Source organism: Thunnus thynnus, chromosome 6 (assembly GCF_963924715.1).
Source record: "Thunnus thynnus chromosome 6, fThuThy2.1, whole genome shotgun sequence".
In the NCBI taxonomy this organism is placed as follows: Eukaryota; Metazoa; Chordata; class Actinopteri; order Scombriformes; family Scombridae; genus Thunnus; species Thunnus thynnus.
Genome location: NC_089522.1, coordinates 20,430,798 through 20,449,847, shown reverse-complemented (window position 1 = coordinate 20,449,847; position 19,050 = coordinate 20,430,798). Strand labels below are relative to the sequence as shown.

At 39.2% G+C, this 19,050-nt stretch overlaps 1 protein-coding gene across 1 annotated transcript in view; it reads right to left on the bottom strand.

Moving 5' to 3' along the window:
* samd10b (sterile alpha motif domain containing 10b) overlaps nucleotides 1-2,807 on the bottom strand; it is a 54,227-nt gene extending 51,420 nt beyond the window's left edge. Inside the window, exon 1 of the mRNA XM_067592466.1 lies at nucleotides 2,484-2,807. Within this exon, the coding sequence (XP_067448567.1) occupies nucleotides 2,484-2,496 (13 nt within the window). The 5' untranslated portion in view covers nucleotides 2,497-2,807. The remainder of the gene's footprint in view (nucleotides 1-2,483) is intronic.
* Between the last annotated feature and the right edge of the window lie 16,243 nt (nucleotides 2,808-19,050).

Here is a 19,050-nt window from a genome sequence, read left to right as displayed (position 1 = left end):
TCTTGGAGCGGACACATATGCAACACACACACTGGGTTGCCCTCATGCCTTCTCCTGATGTGAGCAGGGGATGAACCATGCTGCTCTCTCCTCCCAAAAACCCTGCTCCTGTGCACTGGACAATACAGTTGCATCATTTGTACGGCTGCTTATCACAGATATGACAATGCAGCCAGATGTCCTGGGCGATTTAAGCAAACGTCTGATGAATTTCATCCACTCTGAACAGCCAAACATGGAGGGGACATAATTATATAGCGTGACTTACTGTGCAGCAGGCAGCGAGGAGGAAAATGTAATTCTCTCAGCAATTTACATGAAGATGAGACAAAAATGTCTATTATACCATTTAAAATGCAGAGCACCCCTTGTAATTGATAGTGTCACAGGCCTGTAGCCGACGGCCCACCTGACAATGAAACTGCAACCTCTTAACAAATGGAAATCAATGCGAACATTACCAATCAGCTCAGCTATTATACTGCACATACTCCACCAGAACACACTCAATGCGCTTCATGAGGTTCCCAGGTGCCCCACAGTAAGATGTGGTTTTTATATAGTTCAATTTTTTCAGAATGCTGTGAAGGATTAGTGCACCTACCAGCACAGATTTAAATATTTTGAGCAATTATATTCCCACCTTCAATAAAAGGTTCAGTATCAAAACCATATAAATTTTGAAAAAAGTTATCTAAAATGAGATTTCAAAATATCAAAGAAAATGTTCTCAAATACGAGTCTACCCTAACATGTATAAGGATTCTTAATAAAATTTTGTCCCTGAGGTCCCCTGATCGGCACCACTGGTTGTAAATCAAACCATGTGTGTGTCTTCAAACAGTGCTACAGTCTTTTTGGACCAACATACATTAAAGTTTAAGTGGCGCAGCACACTGTCAGAGCGGCATCAATGCCGAGGGCACTGAGTAAATTAATGATGCTTAAGTAAACTATGGATTAATTATAGATAGCCCAATGTGTCACTAGGCATATATGCGTATCTGAATGAGTGTGCTACCTGCAGCCATGCTAATGAAGAGATAACCTGCTTCAGTAGACAGAGGACAGATAGAAAACACACTTGGCACTACACTGATGCTCTCACAAACATTATTGCCCTTGAGCAGAGCGAGGCTCTGATTAGGCTTCACTTAAGTTAGTGAGCCTGGAGCAAACACCAACCAGCCAAGCACAAGGAAGAAAAAAGGGGCAGGACAACAACAACAACAGTAAAAACAGTCCAAAAACATGGAAGAGCTTTTTATACATGGTATCTGAATGGCTAATCAGTTTGGATCCTTCAAGATAGGAGAAGTGGGGAAGACATCTCAGAGACCCAAAAACAGAAATTAAGCTGAGGCTGCATAAAATGTGACTATCAGGGAAAGATCTTTAATCTATCTCAACATTTCTCACAGAAATGTTGGGTTTTCTATGAAATGCGAACACACAAAAAGAAAATGTATTTATATTTATTTCATATTTTCTATTTATATATGTTTTGTTCACTTTCTTTTTTATTTTCAGTTGAGTTTGTTTGGGTTGAAGATTAGATAAAATGGTTTGGGTGACGGTTAGGGTGTGAGTTCGGTTATGGTATTGTTTTACTGACAAAAAATAAACACAAAAAGAACACACAAAAAAGCCTGGTAAAGTCCTGGCACCCAGTCCTTTGATTTCATACATATCAGAAAAACATTATATTTATTTTCTGTGTGAAAGAGCACATCTGTTTACACCATTGTGTCTCTATTATGAGTCAAACAAAAGAATGAAGAACAAAGAATGATGTCTCATTGTTATCTTCCTAAGCTGGATACTGGCTGTAATTTATTCAGGTGAGGCAGGTGGTGATATAAGGCCTATAAATATATTCCAGTAAGTATAAATAGATCATGGAAACAAGGAACTTCCACTGTAGTCCTCTTTCCAGTAAACCAAATAATTTGTCGGCTATTTGAATATTAATATATTCACCAAAAAAAAAAATGCAGTCAGTGAAAATCAAAGCTTATCACACCTTTCAGCACCACTTTGGGTCGTTCATAAGTTTCTGAATGAATTATGTCAAATTCAAGTCAAACCGACAGAAAAAAGTGGAGTCAGACTTATCTTAACAGCATCTGAAATCATGTCAGGATAGCAACTTTGATGATTTTTTTGGTCAGGATAATGAAGATGTAGAGGGTTATTCCAAAACCAAGGAAATTACATATATTATAATATAGCCTCTTTCCATTAACTGCAGCTTACTGTATAAATGCTTCTATGTCTGGTAATGCATTTTTAAACAAAAAGCGCATGTCCTTCTGGAAATTTTATAGTTACATTAAAACACTGCTGTGGATCTGAAATATCACAAAGTTCTGTAAGGTCACTATAAACTCATCATGGAGAGCAACAGTCACATTAAGCGGCTGTATGAAAACTATGGAGCTCATTAGGATGTGTCAGTGAAGAGAATGAGAAAACGCTCTTACCGTCCACAGCCATGGTCGGTCTCAGCGTGTATCTCTCCGTGGTGTCAACAGCACTCTCCCATTCTTCTGCCAGACGGATAAAATGTACTGCGTGTCTGCCCCCGTCTAACCCACTATGTGAGCATGGAGACAGCTCTCACTGTTGTCGTAACCTACTGAGAAAAAGAAACCTGCTTCACACTCTCTCCCTCTCTCTCTCTCTCGGTTCACAGCCATTTGTTGTCCGGGACGCCCGGACCAGTCCGATATGAAGCGGCTCCCTCTGAATCTCCGCCCCCCTCTCCGTACCTGACCGCCGGGAGACAAAAGGTCATTACGACCCGACAGCTGTTACTGGATACAGACTGGATACCTCTCTCTCTCTCTCTCTCTCTCTCTCTCTCTCTCTCTCACCCCATCACTCTCTCCTTCTCTTCTCTCTCTCTCTCTCTCTCTCTCACCCCCCCACTCTCAGTCACACACAACCCATTTTATTTTTATGGTAAACCATTGGCTACAGTAGGGGTGTTCATTATTTTTATAAAACTATCCCAAAAGACAATAATACTGTCAATATGATGAAGCTTAAAATAGCCCTAATGTCACTTTACGGTTAGTGCCACACTTGAGCCAATTCCTCTATACAACACAGAACTTAAAGGGAAATTATGGCATTTTTCAAGCTGGGTGTAATTCCCATATTTCTGTCATTTTTGATTCATGATGATGATAAAAAAAAAATTTACTCAAGACTGCCATTGTAGAGATTTAGAAAAAGAAGGCTGTGGTAAGAGCAACATTGATCAGGGCAAGTAGTGCGAGCCTCTTCAATTTATTTGAAATATTTGTCTTTGAAAACACTTTGAGTGTGACTGAAAGTAAACGCAGAAAGTGATCTTCTGGAAATTTCTCTATAAGGTCTTCCTTTAAGCTTCAGACATGAAGACTGCACAGTGCGTACCATGTCGTTTTAAAACTTGCAGACATGAGCCGTTGTCTTGCATTCTCTGTGAAAGCAAGTGTGACGACCCATCCTGCACCTACTGTGACCTAATTGTGTTCTCCTCTCTCCCCTTTCAGGAACTAGCCAGCAGTGTGAAGGTCATCAGTGGGAGGAGGTTCACCTGGGTTTCTGGTTTGGGTAGCCTACATAACTGGCCAACTCATTCTGCTTCCCTCTCTCAGCTCCGTCATGTTTCCAGACTTTACCAACTCGCCATGGTTGTAAAATACTGACTTGCAGTATTATAAAGTGCTATGCATTTCATCATCTCACTACTACCTGAAGCAACATGCCCACACTAATACAGTTCATTTTTGGTCTAAACTGGGTTCACACACAATTTCCATCTGGTAATAGCTCAGAATAAAAAGCACTGAGTCTACATATTCTTGAATAATTCAATACAAATATACTACTACTGATGCAGAGAAAATCTCATTTAAAACATAACTCTGTTTGCTGTAGAAAGGTGAGTGTCACTCAGTAGTCAATTTGATCCTGCGGGATCAGATTTACCAAAAAATATGAAATAATTCGTGTTACAACCCTAATTCCTAATTATTCCAGTCACCAAGTACTTCACAATGAAAAGCTTAAGTGACTTTTAAATACAAAATGTAACTGTTTATCTGATTTACTAATACTATAGGTGCTTTCTGGTGAGTTGGGTGATTTAGTCCTCTTTAGTCCTACATGTGTACAAAATACATGAATATGAACTTTTGATTAGGCTACAGAACAACAGCCAAGTAAAAACATCAAAAATGTAACATGGGCAGGGTTTGAAGTAAAGCTACATTGTTTAGTCAGTTAATCTTTAAACTGGTAAAAAGAAAATTAATCAGCAATTATATTTTGATAACCAATAATGAACAACGTGTTGGTTCCAGCTTCTCAAAAATGCAGATTTGCTGTTTTTCTCTATTTTATATCATTGTGAAGTGAATATCTTTCGGACTTTTGGTCGGACAAAACAAATTACCTTGGGCTTCATCAAATGACACTGAAATGTCTTAATTTTATTTAAATGATGTCCCATTGCTGTCTGTGTAGCAACGTGAACCACTTTGTAACTGGTGAAATTGTTTTCTTTCTCCCACTAAGTACTAGTGGATTTAGTGTTATAATGACCTACATGAAACACATCAGCGATTTACAGCAATATCCCTAACTTAGTCCTTAGCCTAAGAATGGACGTCCTATATAAATAAAGTATTATTACTATTATCTTAATACATTAAACATTTGTTCACACCCTCTCTGAACACACTTTTTTGTTTTTCAGGAGGTTCATAAGGATAAACTGTGAAAGAGGCACCCCGGCAGGACGGGAGAAAGTCATGTCACAGGAGGCAGAAAGTCACACAGAAAAAGATGACATCAGCCAACCCTTGTGTTCTGAGTCTACTAAAGAAATTAAAGGACTTTTGAGTGGGACTTCATATAAGTCAATGAACCCTCTCACACAATCAGTCTCTTAGCCACACTTTTCAGTCACACTTGCTACTCGCTGAGTTATTCTTGGTCACTCACTCACTGATATTCACTGACCCACTCACTCAGTCATACACTCATAGTGACTGTCATTCACTCAGTCACTTTGTCAGTCATTCACTCGCTCACTCACTACAAACCCATATAATTACACACTTAACTTGGACAGTTACAGCTTGCATTAGAGGAGCATGTTAATATTTTTTATGTCTTTATTTGTGTACAATGTTCAGACTGAATACACTACTTGTTTCAGTATTTACTTTTTAAATGACTGAAATTTAAGTTTAATTACCTGAATGAGCTCCATTCTTTGTTTGTTCTATTACTAATCTAATTTATGTACAAATGTTTAGCATCTTCATTTAAAATGTTAATAAAGTGATTTGAAAGAAACACCTTGACGTTGTGTCATTTGTCTTAACATTTTAAATCACAATTTAAACGGCTGTTTACTCACTGTTGTAAATACTGTCAATGAGTAATTATATCAAGTCACAAAGTTTGGGTGAAAAATATTTTAAAAAGTAACAAAACTCACTGTAGTCAGTTATATAACAGTGTGTCGAGTAGTGTGTTGTACATATTGCAGTTTACAGTAAAAGGTGCTTGTTCTATTATTATGGCTCACACTGACTCCCCTTTCTCTCCTTATAATTTCATGTTAACATTTTTAAAGCTCAGAAAATTCTGACCCATCACCTCTTCTCTTTTTAATGCCTGATAGTTATCCCATGACTAAATCCTGGTTTATTCATAAGGCAAGTGCTTCTAGCCTCCGATGGCCTTTATCCTCCTTCACAGAATTTCTATCTCTCCCCTCTTTTCCATCTTAATTCCCAACAATTGTTGGTGAATGAATCACTCCTATCGCTAATTATGTTTACTGTGTAATTGTCTGGTATGTTGTTTCATTATGTTCTCCTCATCTCCTCTCAGAATTGAATCATCTTCAGGATGGTAAGAATGCTCTCATTTATTTTTGGGTATCCTGTCCTATCTTAATGGCCTACACTTATGAAGATGCCTCACATCAACTAAGTCTAATCTCCAAAATCTCTGTGTTGTTTATCACAATAAACATTGTTATTCACTTTTAGTTGATCTCTCCTTATTGAAATGAGGCTTTTGCACAAGTTCAATAAGGAAGATCTCTATCATCAAACTCTGCCTAAATATCATGGGTGGACATTGCTGCTTCCATCTGTTCTATTTCTCCATCACTTCCGCTTTCCCGCGCTGTCAAAATCCCTTCATTCTCAATTCTAACATCACCACACCTGACCAATGATCTTTCTAGCTGCATTCCTCTAGCCAATCAGACTTAGTGCTGCTCTTTAAATATCATGAAATTCTGCTCTCTGTCTTTCAAACCTACTGTTGTATGTTGTCCATGTTGTCCATGTTGTCCATCTCAGAACGGCAGTTTCCTCAGTCAGTAGAGCCTGAGAGCAGAGTCGCGCCAGCACGCTCCACTGGGCCCTTTGAAATGATGCAAGGTTAGTGTGAAAGACAGCCTGAGGGACTGTGTATGCATTTGTGTGTGTCCTATTCCTTTTGTTTCTTTGTTTTTATGTTTTTGTTTTCTTCCTTTTTTCTATATTTCCTCAACAACAACAACAACAATTCAAGGCGCTGGCTTGCTGGTCCGTGAAAATCGCACGATTTTCATGTCCCCAGGTCAATTTTTTTGCTATATGAAAAGATCATGATATGACATAGGTCCTGAAAAATACAGTGAATATCAACGGGGGACGACAGGAGTTGTCACTTGTAAACTACTTGTAAACTATGCTGGATGAGGGGTCTATTTGTATATTCTTACATTGGTTTAGTCTCAGCACATGTAGTGACACATTGGGCTCTATGGTACCCTGTCATTTGGGGATGGAGAACTTATCACTTGGTATGTTCAGGGAACTGGCCATGTAATGAGGATACATCAGATTAAATAAGTAATCCAATGACACCCACAGTAATCTGATCACACTCACAGTAATCAGATCACACAAGTAATCAGAATACGCCCATGGTAATTTGATTACACCTACACTGATCAGTTACATAAGTATCCCCACAGTAATCCAAGTACACCAACAGTATTCAGATAACATAGCAGAGGTTACTCAGCAGCTGCTGATTAGTAAACTCACCTCGTCCAGCGGGCCGGCAAAGCCCATCTTTCTTCAGTCAAACATTTTTATAATCTTAAAATTAATACAAAATATTTTCTAACACCGATGGCTCATGTTTTATCTCCTCTCAGCTGTTAATGTTCACTTCTTATCAATAATATCAATAATAAGATGTTTTATCTCCTCTCAGCAGGTACAGTGTTCATTTATTGTTAATAATGATAATAATCAGGGGTGTCTTCGGGCTTCAGAATGAACCTGAAAACAAAAATAAATTACTTTTGTATGATTTTCTTTTTTTAACTTTTAAAACTCCAGAAAAGTGTTTGAATGTTCTGGTCAAAGGTCAAACTGTCACTTTAAACCACTGTGGAGACATCAATGCTGCTCGCTGTGAAACTCTATAGTAAACTATAGTAATTTCATTGGCTGTGCTGGTGAGTGAAATCTCTACATAGCATGACACGAGTCCTGCAGCAGTGTTGATACACTGAACTCTAAAAAGGTGAAATATTTCTATGGAGTCTGGTGAGGGTTAGTAAAGGATTAGTGAGGCTGCAGCTGAATAAAAGCAGAATCAAAAGAGGATTTTCTCTGTAAATCAGTGAAAACATACTTACAGTCTGCAGGCTTATGGACGACTGGATAGACAGATAGATGTTTTATTAACTGTGGGTGTAATCTGATTACTTATGACACCTTTTGTACTTTTGGAGCAATTGAAGTTCAAAGTGAGGGCTTTTGGAGCAGTTTTCAGATCTCATCAGTGTGTGACATCATCAGACACAGGGGAGAGCAAAGATATTTTTAGACCAGAAAAAAAAAAAAAAACTGTAAACACATCTCACTCCCACAGTTTTAACTCTCTAAGCACATTTCATACTTCAAAATGTTACCACAAGCCTCTTGTGGTAACCTCTTTAGACTCTCTCTCAAAATGTAAATATATTTCTCATAGGGGTTATAGTGTTTGAGATCTAAACATTAATTGGTAGGGCTCACGCTGTCTGGATCTGATTGACTGTAATACAAACTGCAGGTGGTCTCTCTAGTGTCTTAAACTTACAGATTCTCTCTTCCTTCAAACACTGTGTACATACATTATACATTTTCATCCACTAATGAACTGCCACTAATGATGTACAAATCTCTGGGCTACAAGCTTTAGTTTTAGGCAAATCAATTTCTCCTCAACAAAATGGGAACTTTTTCTTCACACATCAGGGTTAGTCTGCTGGCTCAGTGGTTTAAGTACTTTTCTCACTGTTCTCATGGTCTGCTTCCACAACCGTATAATCTTCAAGATTACAAGGTTGTGGGTTCAATCCCCGGTCTTGGCAACACTGCTCCCTTTAAGGAAATAAAGTCACAGACACACACAGCTGGTTCCAATCAGCTGATTGAGTTCCTCTCTCTTCCTTTTAACTGTTAGTACATTCAAACACATACACACACCAAAACAATACATAGAAAGACACACTACATACTGGCATGCACAAACACACACACACAAACCCCACTCCTTGTCATCTTGTCTCCTCTTTTCAAATTAAGTTGTTTAGAAACAGTATTGGCTTATATGAATATGCTTCCCAGCATGTATTGCAGTGGTGTGGAAATTGTCCCGGAAACCTTTTGTCGGGACAATTTACATGATGGAGGCTATTGTGTGTCTTTTTAAAGATGTGTGTCAGAGGAGTCAGGTGGTTTTCTCTCTGATCAACATAAAAACAATTCAACCCATGATGAAGATAGATGTGCACGTTACTCACTGTGTACTGATGCACATGTCACATCTTTATAACTTCACCCATAAGCAGCGCTGCAATATTAAAAGAAAGTTGTTGCAGCTCTAATCGGCTAGCAGCAATCAGGATATGCACATTCAAGTTTGACTTGTCATTTCTTTCAGCATCTAACCTTCCACTCATCCATGCACCCACTTTCATCACTGATTTTACTGATTTCATTACACTTTATTCTTATTTGTTTTTGTAAATAGTTTAATTTCATTAATAGTTTGTTGACCTACAGTTTTTGTGTGCTCTCCATCCCTCTTTGTCTGAACTGAGAGCCAGTACAAGCTAAATTAAAAGTCAGCCACCGTATCAGACTAACATAAACAAACCAGCATGCATTCATGAGTACAGCAAGTAAGTCATCCGGCAAGTTGACAATGTGGATCAGCTGTGCTACATGGCTTTCTGTGTTTACTTTCATTGAGACTTAAAGATAGTTGTTTAAGATGTTTCCCGTTGGTTGAAATTGAAGTAGCAGAGGCTGAGATATTTTGACTTGTAGCCTCTTGTATGATTTAACCTTCAAAAATGCTGGATCTTAAAATTACCATAAAAGCATCATCCATTAGTTTTCCTGCCTTTAAGTTATTTCTATTATCCCCTCATCTTTCAAGCTCCAAAACCCATTTTGTAAAGCTAGTTTTCTGTCAAGCTCAACCCCAGACAACCTGATGATGTCATCTAGGGAGATCATCCCTACAGAACTACAGAAGATATTATCCAGGTCTCTATGATGAATCAACTGACCTTTTTTGCATAATTGGTGGAGTGCCCCTTTATGACGCTGAGCTTCACTGAAACAGTAAGTCAAGAGTATGCGTGGGCTAAACCATCTATACAAACACATGGTGTCTGCACAAACCAAGAAGCAGAGACAAGGAGGAGATCTGCTGGATGCCTACAGAAAAGCTTAAAAACAGCCGTACCCCAGTAGACACCCACGTCAGCCACTATTTTCCTGTCAAACAGCCGAGTTTCATTTCAAAGACAAGAATTTGGGAGCAAGTTCTGAACGTGTCTTTGCCAATGTAATCTCTCCACATACTCAGCTAATTGATTCTGCTGGCATTCAGATGCATGCAGACTGCTGAGTGCCAGTGCTGTTTTGTAGAACAGTGAAAAGATATGTCCCTGAAAGACTTCAAGAAAGTCCATCAGTCTGTGTGAGAAGATGAGGGCCCTTCCCAAAGCCTGGGAACTGGATCATCAAAGGGTGAATAACAAAGAACAAAGAACTACAGCTGGTCCATCAGGGCTTCACCAGAACTGACTTGGAGTAAAAGCAGTACACACTCACTTATACAAACAAACACTCATACAGATTCATAGCTGCACCAACTGTCTTTCTCTTTATCAAACACACATCCAAACACATGGTGAAACACACACATTTGCACACACTCACTCTCAGAGACAGAGCTTAATTTAGAAGTGTGCTACTGTGTGCCTGTAAGGACATTTTGTCCTGTAAAAAATTGAGCAGCCAAAGCTTGTATCTTTAATTCAGAGGTTGGTCAGTGCAGTGAATAATGAATAGACCGGGACCTGCAGAGATCAAGGGGTATGACTTGCTGAGCATCAGTCCATGGGGCGTCAGGTGGCAGAGACACAGCAGCTAAAACATGAGCAACTCTCGTGGAGAGAAATGTTTGTACAGCGTTATGTGGTACATACAGTGCAGATAAACCTGAGGGAACAGGAGCTCAGGGGAATGGAAAATGTTTCTGTTTTTATTCATTCTTTTCTCTGTGGATATTCATTCTTTGCACTGTGTGTCAGGAGTTTCCACTGATAGTTTGGTTAAAGCATCTTTTCTGTATGATAAGCGGTTGTGGAGGGGAAGAGTGATTGTTACTCAGCGAGTGTTACAAGCATATACATTGCATCCTATAACTAACAGATGATGCCATTAAACTTTTAGCGTCTACTATTAGTGTCATGCCATCACATATGGCCTGTCCTTGTCATGCCAAGACAAGTTTATTATTTGCTGTGACAGTGCAACACAAATGCATGCACATACATTCGGTTCAAACAACACACACACACACACAACTTAAGCTGTTCTACATTTTGGAAAACAGCTGTAACACAGAACAACAGTATGTTTGTGCTGCAAACAGCCAGATTGTGGCTGATAACATTAAGAAAAATGAGCTTCTGCTAGAGCTTTCTTCAAAGAGAGCCCACAAGAGAGAGCGAGAGAGAGCACTTCCTCAAGAGACACAGAGAAGCTATTGATACTGGAGTGTGGCATCAGCCTTGCCAAAGCTGGTGTCATGGTGAATGGCTGTCCCTGAGTTGGCAGTGAGAAATATTGCTGCCAAATAGAACAGAAAAATAGAAAGAAAAGAGCATGAGGAGAGAGTGGACTAACCTTGGGTGCATCTAAATGCTCAGAAGAAGAAAACAGAGAAGATTCAAAGAAGTTGGATTTCAATAGAACATAAGAGTTCTCTTCTGCTCGTACTTAATCTGATCTGAAAGGGAGGGCTCTTTCAGGTGGAAGTGAAAGCAATCTAATGAATTCCCACAGGAAGCTATTTACTCCAGTGAGATGAGTGCAGATGATAGAGAGGAATCCACTTTATAGTGTTAAGTTGTGGCCCTGAGCTGTTTTCTTAATCAGAGACCTGGGGGAGTTTTCGTAATTTGGTGCATATATTGCAGAGGCCTCCTTTAAAAAAAAAAAAAAGCAGTGTCCTCTCTTTTTTATTCAGCATGTGGAGCAAAAGATGACAGAACCTATCTGAGAGATATATTCCCTTTGCCTCTCCCTGATCATCACCTTGTGTCTCCTGCTCTGCACCCTGTATGTGTGTATCTGTGTGTGTGTGTGTGTGTGTGTGTACTGCATGCTCCTGTGTGGATGTTTGCACATATGTGCAAGGAGGGAGGGATGAGACAGGAGGGCGATTCTTATTCCGCTCACTCTCTGACAGTGACCTCAGTCTTATGCAAATAACCACAGTGTAACAGACAGCTTCTCAAGCAAACACAAACACGCACACACAGATAAATCTATCTATATATATATCTATCTTCTTCTTATCTTTTCTTAACATTATCTCCTGCTTCCTCCCCTGTAAAGCAAAGTCTTGCTAAACTGAACAAGGAAGAATGTCATCCTCAGCCTCTGGCTGAATGTCATTGATTCCTTTGATGCTGTAGCGCAAAACCAAACTCTCTGGGTGTGAGTTTATGTGTGAGAAAAAAGGAATGACAGAGAGGAAGACAAGGATGGGAAAGCTGACCTTATCTTCTTAATGAATATCTATACAGACAGGGACCAATTACGGGAAAAAAACTGAATAAACAGGCCTTCACGGACATCTTGACTTGTCATTGTAGGAAAATCACTGTGGCTCTGTTATATTCAAGTGTCCCATGTAAGCAATGACAGTGTGACAGCAAGCCAAAGTGCTCGTGTCACAATCTGCTCCTCAGTCCCTCTTTGCAGCCACACACTCCCATCCCCAGCTCTCCGCATCACTTCTCCTTGGCCGTGTTCGCTGTTCCTACGCCCCAGACCTGCCATTCTCCACCAGTTCACCAGATGCCCTCAGATCTCTCCCCAGACCTTGCTATCACTGCAATCACCTCATTCCCCTCACCTGTGCTTCCTCACCCATCTCCCCTTCTCTCTCTCTCTCTCTCTGAGTTTAAGAGACTCTTGGTTCAGAAACCTCACTCCTGTGCTGACAATCACGTTTTCCCTTACACACTCCCTTTAAGTGTCTGATTCCCACACGCAAACTATCAATAGACTGTTTTGCCTCTCTCTCTGGTGTGTTAATGGATGTGTTTGCTTTTTAGTAGAGCGAGTTTATTCAGGCTACTTTCAGTCTTTTTCTGGCATACTGGAACACACCCATTGTGTTTTCTGGGTTTTTGGTTTTCTGTTTTGCTGTGTTTCCCTCCTGTGTTCATGTGCTCCTCCTCATCTTGCTTTTCCCTTCACACCTGGCCTGTATCAGCCTTGTTAGTCCTTCCCTGCTCCTAGTGTTTTCCCTAGCCAATCAGCCCCTTGCCTGTTCTCTTTCTAGTCACCTGTACCACATTCCCTCATTAGTTCAGTTTGTATTTTAGTCCTGGTTTTCCCTTCAGTCCTTATTGGATTCTTTGTTCAGTTCTGTTCAGTTCAGTTCTACTCTACTCTACTCTGCCTGCTCTCAGACCTCAATAAAGATTTGTACTTCAAGTTCCTGTTGCCTGCAGTCTCATGTCAGTTTATCAGTCTCAGAGTTTGGGTCACCTGCTTCGCTCCGTGCAACAGCACAATACTAGGACCCTGAAACCGAAGCAGCTAAATGTAGTTCAGCCACCATTAATGTTATTTACACCTGTGCTTTTCCCACTGTGACATGTCAAAATGTCTTCCATGAAAATACATACAGATGCCTCCATACAGGGTATTGCATAGTAAAGTAAAGGCATTGACATCCTATGCTCTGTGACATGTGAAAAATGTTGTGCAGGCCATGCTGACCTCAGTTTCTGACCGAGAAGATCTAAGCGAGAGCACGAGTGCACATTTGAGAGTTCAGTGGTGCAAAAATCAGTCTCCACAAAAACCATCTTTCACAATATTCTGGATTAGTGGATGTGTGAACGTGTGCCAAGAGACTCATAGGGGGCATTTTCCTGGCATGGTTTGGGTCCACTTGTCTCCACAGAGGTCACAGCAAATCAATACAAATTTGTTGTGAGTAATCATCTCTATCTAATAATAAAACCTTTCCATCCAAATGAGAGTGGTCTCTTCCAGGTTAACAATACCCCCATCTACAGGGAATGATGGGTCACCAAATGGTTTGATGAAAGTTATGTAAATCATATACTTTTGGATATGAGCTTTGCAGTCACCAAATCTCAACGCAATTAAACTATGGGAGATTTTGGACTTACTTGTCAGACATTGCTCTCTATCACTAAATCGTAATAACTTCTTCTCACACCGACCAATGACAAACTCATATAAAGGCTGAGGGATAGTTCAGTACTTTTGGTAAAGTGGTAACACACATTTCTTGTGGTTTTTGCTCATTAACAGTAGCCATCGGCCCAATGTTAAATAAAGACACACTGTGAAGACCACGGCTAATGAAAATAGCAAACCCTGCAAGTCAAAGAGAAAAGAAGAAGAAGAAAAAAAAAAAGGAAGAGGCAAGATTTGCAGCATCACTTATCATCCCTTCTGATCTCGAGTCTCATCTTTGAAAGTCAGTGCCCTTTACCCTGGTGGTCACTCTTGTCTTCCCCCAGAGATGGTCCTTTTTGAGCATGATTGCTTCACTATGAGTGATTTATCTTTCCACTTTTTTCACTTGGTAAAGTTTGAGTTTCTGCAGATTGGACTTTTCTTGCTCACTCATACTATGCTTAACTGTTTTTTCTTAGAAATTGTTTGAAATTAACAAAGACAATTCAAAAGTAATAAATACACAGTAATGCATTTTTAAAAAGAGAGCAATCTTGGTAGCCAAAGGTACCCACAAATATACTGTACAAAAAATGTAGCTTTTTATATTTATACTACTTCTGGATACCTAAAATGTATACTTATGTAAATGCCTCCAGAAAAAATATCTGAATATTTATTTTCTGACTGAAACATAATTTTGTTGTAATCCTCTCTGCTGTTATTCACAGCCACTGATGTTTCTGGTGACTGATAGCAGAGCAGAACATTAAAGTAATCAACTCTCTCAGTCTCATTGTATCGTCTTCCTCACAATGTCTGTTATTATCTTCACATGGGAACAATTCTCTGAACAGAGAGCACTAAAAATGTGAACAAACTTCAGAAAATGCATTGCACATTGGCTGATTTAAGACAATACAAAGACAGATTCTCTGGCACGAAAAGGCAGACAAGAAAACAGTGTTACATTCACTTCATCTTTATATAAAAAAGAAGTCTTTGTGTCAGGTCCCTGGGAATGACTCTGATTGGAGAGAGGCCAGGTTTATTCAAGCTTCATACTTCTTATGATAGAATGCTCATTCTCTCTGTCAGTCCCTCCCTATTACTTTTAAACCCCTCTCATCTCTTCCTATCTCTTCAACTATATGTATCTTGGTTTTCCATCCATCAAAACCGTCAAAACTCAGGTAGTATGAGAGTTTCCTCTCGTCTTCTCTCGTCTCCTCTCGTCTCCTCTTCTCTCCTCTCCTCTCCTCTTCTCTCTTCTCCTCTCCTCTCCTCTCCTCTCCTCTCCTCTCCTCTCCAGCCTCATTCAAACAACAGGTCAGGAGAACAGCCTCAGTCAATAATCTAATTTATCTGCTCAGCCATCAGGGAAACAAATCAACTCTACCTTGGATCATGTTAGCTGTCAGACATTTAATGTGAAAAATATGAAAACCCTCTAACTAAACCAGTGTGAGTGTCAGTCACTTGCTCCCCTCTCTTGTCCCACACTGAGTAAAACTGAATGCTTACAAGGGGAAACAGCAGCAGGGGATGCTGTGATATAAAGTGAAACATAAAGCACATACTGTTGAGCTAAAGAAATTGAGTTTACATTTGTTGTGTGTGCATCTGTATAAGTCTTTGCAATAGTCTTTTCCCACAGACTCAAGGTGACCTTACTGCTTAAGGAGAGGAGTGGGGGGACTCCTTCTCTTTACACGGCAATTAGCCTAATGAATCATATCCAATACAATTGACCCACAATGCACATGTGTCACATTTGTCAATGCATTAGTATTCAAAACACAAAATCATTTCCCTCCCTTTGTGCAGTGTCTCAGGTTCTGCAGTAGACTAATTAACGGACTTGTGTTTATTCAAAACTTTGTTGGTGCACTAAGCTCAGGATCAATAAAATTCCATTTGAGCATCTGTTGCCCAAAACAACTCTGGTCTGCCATTCCTAAAAGAAGGCCCTAATAGCAATTTACTGCTGTCCTTTCACAAGGACACCTCTCTTTGTTTCAGAATAATAATAATCAGCACTAAATAAATCATTAATCCTCTCAGGACTTTCTTCTACGTACAAAATCAGGCTTTGTGCATGTTGACTGCCTCCAACTAAGCGATGGTAATTGAGTTTGTGCGTGTAATAGTGAAAAATGATGATGTCCGTGTCCTATTTTGTGATTTTTCTTTGCCCACACTGTTTTGTCGAATATAATGAGCTAAAATTGACTCACAATGCAGCTCAGGCAGTATGAATGATGTGTCTGTGTTTCTTTGTGTGTGCGTAGGTGTGTATTTGTAGGTGATGCATGAAAGTATATCAATAACCCTGTCATCTCCGCGTATCTCTTCACTGTGTCTAGTTCTTGCAAACAGCAGCTCTCTTTCAATAAGTGGACCGCAAATGGAACATGATGTTATTTGTCGGGATATTTCATCTTGTAATTCTTAGCACTTTTCCTAGAGACTGCTTCTGCCGCTCCCATGCAGCTCCACCTACACTCAAATCTACATTAATTATCACATTGTGGACATCTGCTGTGACAGATAGGACAGATTGTCCAGTGGTTCTCCTCTCCATGCCGTGTCATATGCACTGAATAAACAGATTAAATGGAGTCATGCATCCATGCAAACTGGCACACACATGAATGGACAAACATGCAGAAACATGCAGAGCGCAATATGCTTGCACAGCAATACACACAGTATCACATACACAGAAATACAGCTATAATTTGCCTCGTTTATAGCACATTTAAATTCACCAATTACACACTTTCTCACACATCAGTTTATCATCATATCACAAATTAAAGTATTATTCACAAAATGAGGGATGTTATTTTGTGAATCTTCCTCATTAAAATGCAGTTCTATCCAAATGAAGTGATTAGTCTTTGTTTAAAAAAAAAGAAAAGAAAAAAGGCCATTGCCATTAAATGGTTGCCTTTCAACTTTACTCATATAGACAAATCACAATAATGGCTTACTCTAACAAAAGGAAATTATTCTCTTGCCTTCAGTGCCAATGTGCCAATGGACTGCCAATCACAATCCCGATTTATATTGTGACCTCTTGCATCTATTATTTTTAAAAAATGTACATATGTCCCTTTCACACCACTGTGTCATGATACCAAGTTGTCTATAATGCAGGTAAACTGACCAAAAAATGTTTTTTTTTTTAAATATCTTCATTCCACACACTGTTTCCAGCTCACAGCTGCATTTACAGGAAGCATTGCCAAATGTTTTATGGCAGCACATCAAAGGGAATGATGATAGTATGTTCTTTGGCGAGACCACTGTTACTCAGTCAGTCTTCACGACCCCCAAGCAGATATAAGCTATCTTTTGCTGCCACAGCAACCACAATGTCAGATTTATTATGTGTATGTTTGTGTGTAGAGAGTGTTGGTGGATTCCTGCTGGATGTGTTTATACATAGTAAACAAGACATTTATGTGGAATTTCTATTTTAGACATGCGGATGGTTACTACTCATGTATTAGTCATAGCAGAGATAAATGAATCCTTTCTCATGCAAAAGAAGAAGAGGACTGCAAGTGTGCTTGGACCAGGCTCTGAAGGATTTTCTCATTGTTAACATTGGCCAGTATTACTAATGATTTATTTATCACTAATGAGACTGACCCGGATCACTCATCCATGGGTCAGCACTGTGCTGAGCACACTGACATATAATCTGTTTTTTTTTTTTTTACTGCCTATCCCTTATTATATAAAACATATGATGTGAAATTAAGCTACACATTATTTTGCCTTCTATATGTGATTATAAAAAAAACATTTGACTAAAATCATTGAACCATTGATCATTGAACTAATCACAGAAAAGTAAAAGAGGCAATGCAATAGCTGGGTGAAATGAGGGCTTGAGTCGCGCTTCATGCTTTTAATTGGTCCTCGGCTGTGTGAGCTATATATCTTCTAATGTGTCTGACAGTCCATTTTCATCATAACATCTTCTCCCAGGAGTGAAATAATGTCTGCCCTCCAGGCGATGTAAATGAAGAAAAATGTAAAGGCCCTGGCCAAGGCTCAGACTGCGGATGGGTGAAGTTAAACGTGATTGAAACTAATTGATGTATGGCCTCACTTCATCTCAGGGGATGAAACACAGAGATGTCATGTTGCAATGTAATTACCTTTATTGCAGTCTCTCGTCTCATGTTTGAATATAGACTCTTCAACATGGATATTTTTCACTCATAAGTTATTGCTGTAACATTACTAACACATGTGTGTCAGAATTACATTGAAATCACTAAAAATATATGGCTCCATCAACTCTACCCATCTAAATAACCTCTCTAAGAAAATTGCCTCGAGTACACTTCAATATTTTATTAACAACTCTACTGAGACTATCAGAGTATGCAAATGTTTTTACTGTGGAGTACCAACTGATCCTTTCAAATATAAAAGGCCTGACATTATGAAAAATGGGAAGGTTTGTTGGGCAAAACGTAACCTTCAGGGCCCAATTGTATCTTCAGACAAATGTCAGTTGTGTCATGCAGAACCATTCAAAAGTTTGGACACACTTTCTCATTCAAAGTCTGAAAGTGTGTCCAAACTTTTGACTGGTTCTGCCATAGTTGGGATCACAGGTCCATTTATGACACTCAGCATATTATGTTGATTGCTGAAGTTAATTTAATTACTTTTGAAGTTTGCAATAATGCTCTTAAGAAAAGGAATTATGAGAATATTACAGTAAAGTAGAATAATGTACAAACATCACCGAAAACACAAAACCCCACAACAGCTGATTGACTTTGAGCATTTTATATAAATATGTTATGAAACTACTTCATGCAAAATACTCAGAAATGTAATAAATGACCATCAGAAACCAAGTTTAAATAGGCCTACAGTATTGAGTCCATAGAGGAATACCTCAGTATATATCTTATAGGTGGACTTTAAATTTTAATTTATAGACTTTTAATAGCCTATTATTCACAGCCTATAATTCTTCAGCTTGTGGCCCCCTCCTGTGGCTGCCATGGGAAACTAAAACTTGCATGCATCATTACAACTATCTCAAATTAAATAATTTCAATCACAAATTCACACATTAAAAGCTGTAAAGTAAATATCATATACATTTGCATCAATCATTTTGGACTTAATACAGGGTATAACCTTAAGAGAAGTGAAAATAAGAAGGGATCAGCCTGTCCTGTGGGGGCGCTGTTACAAA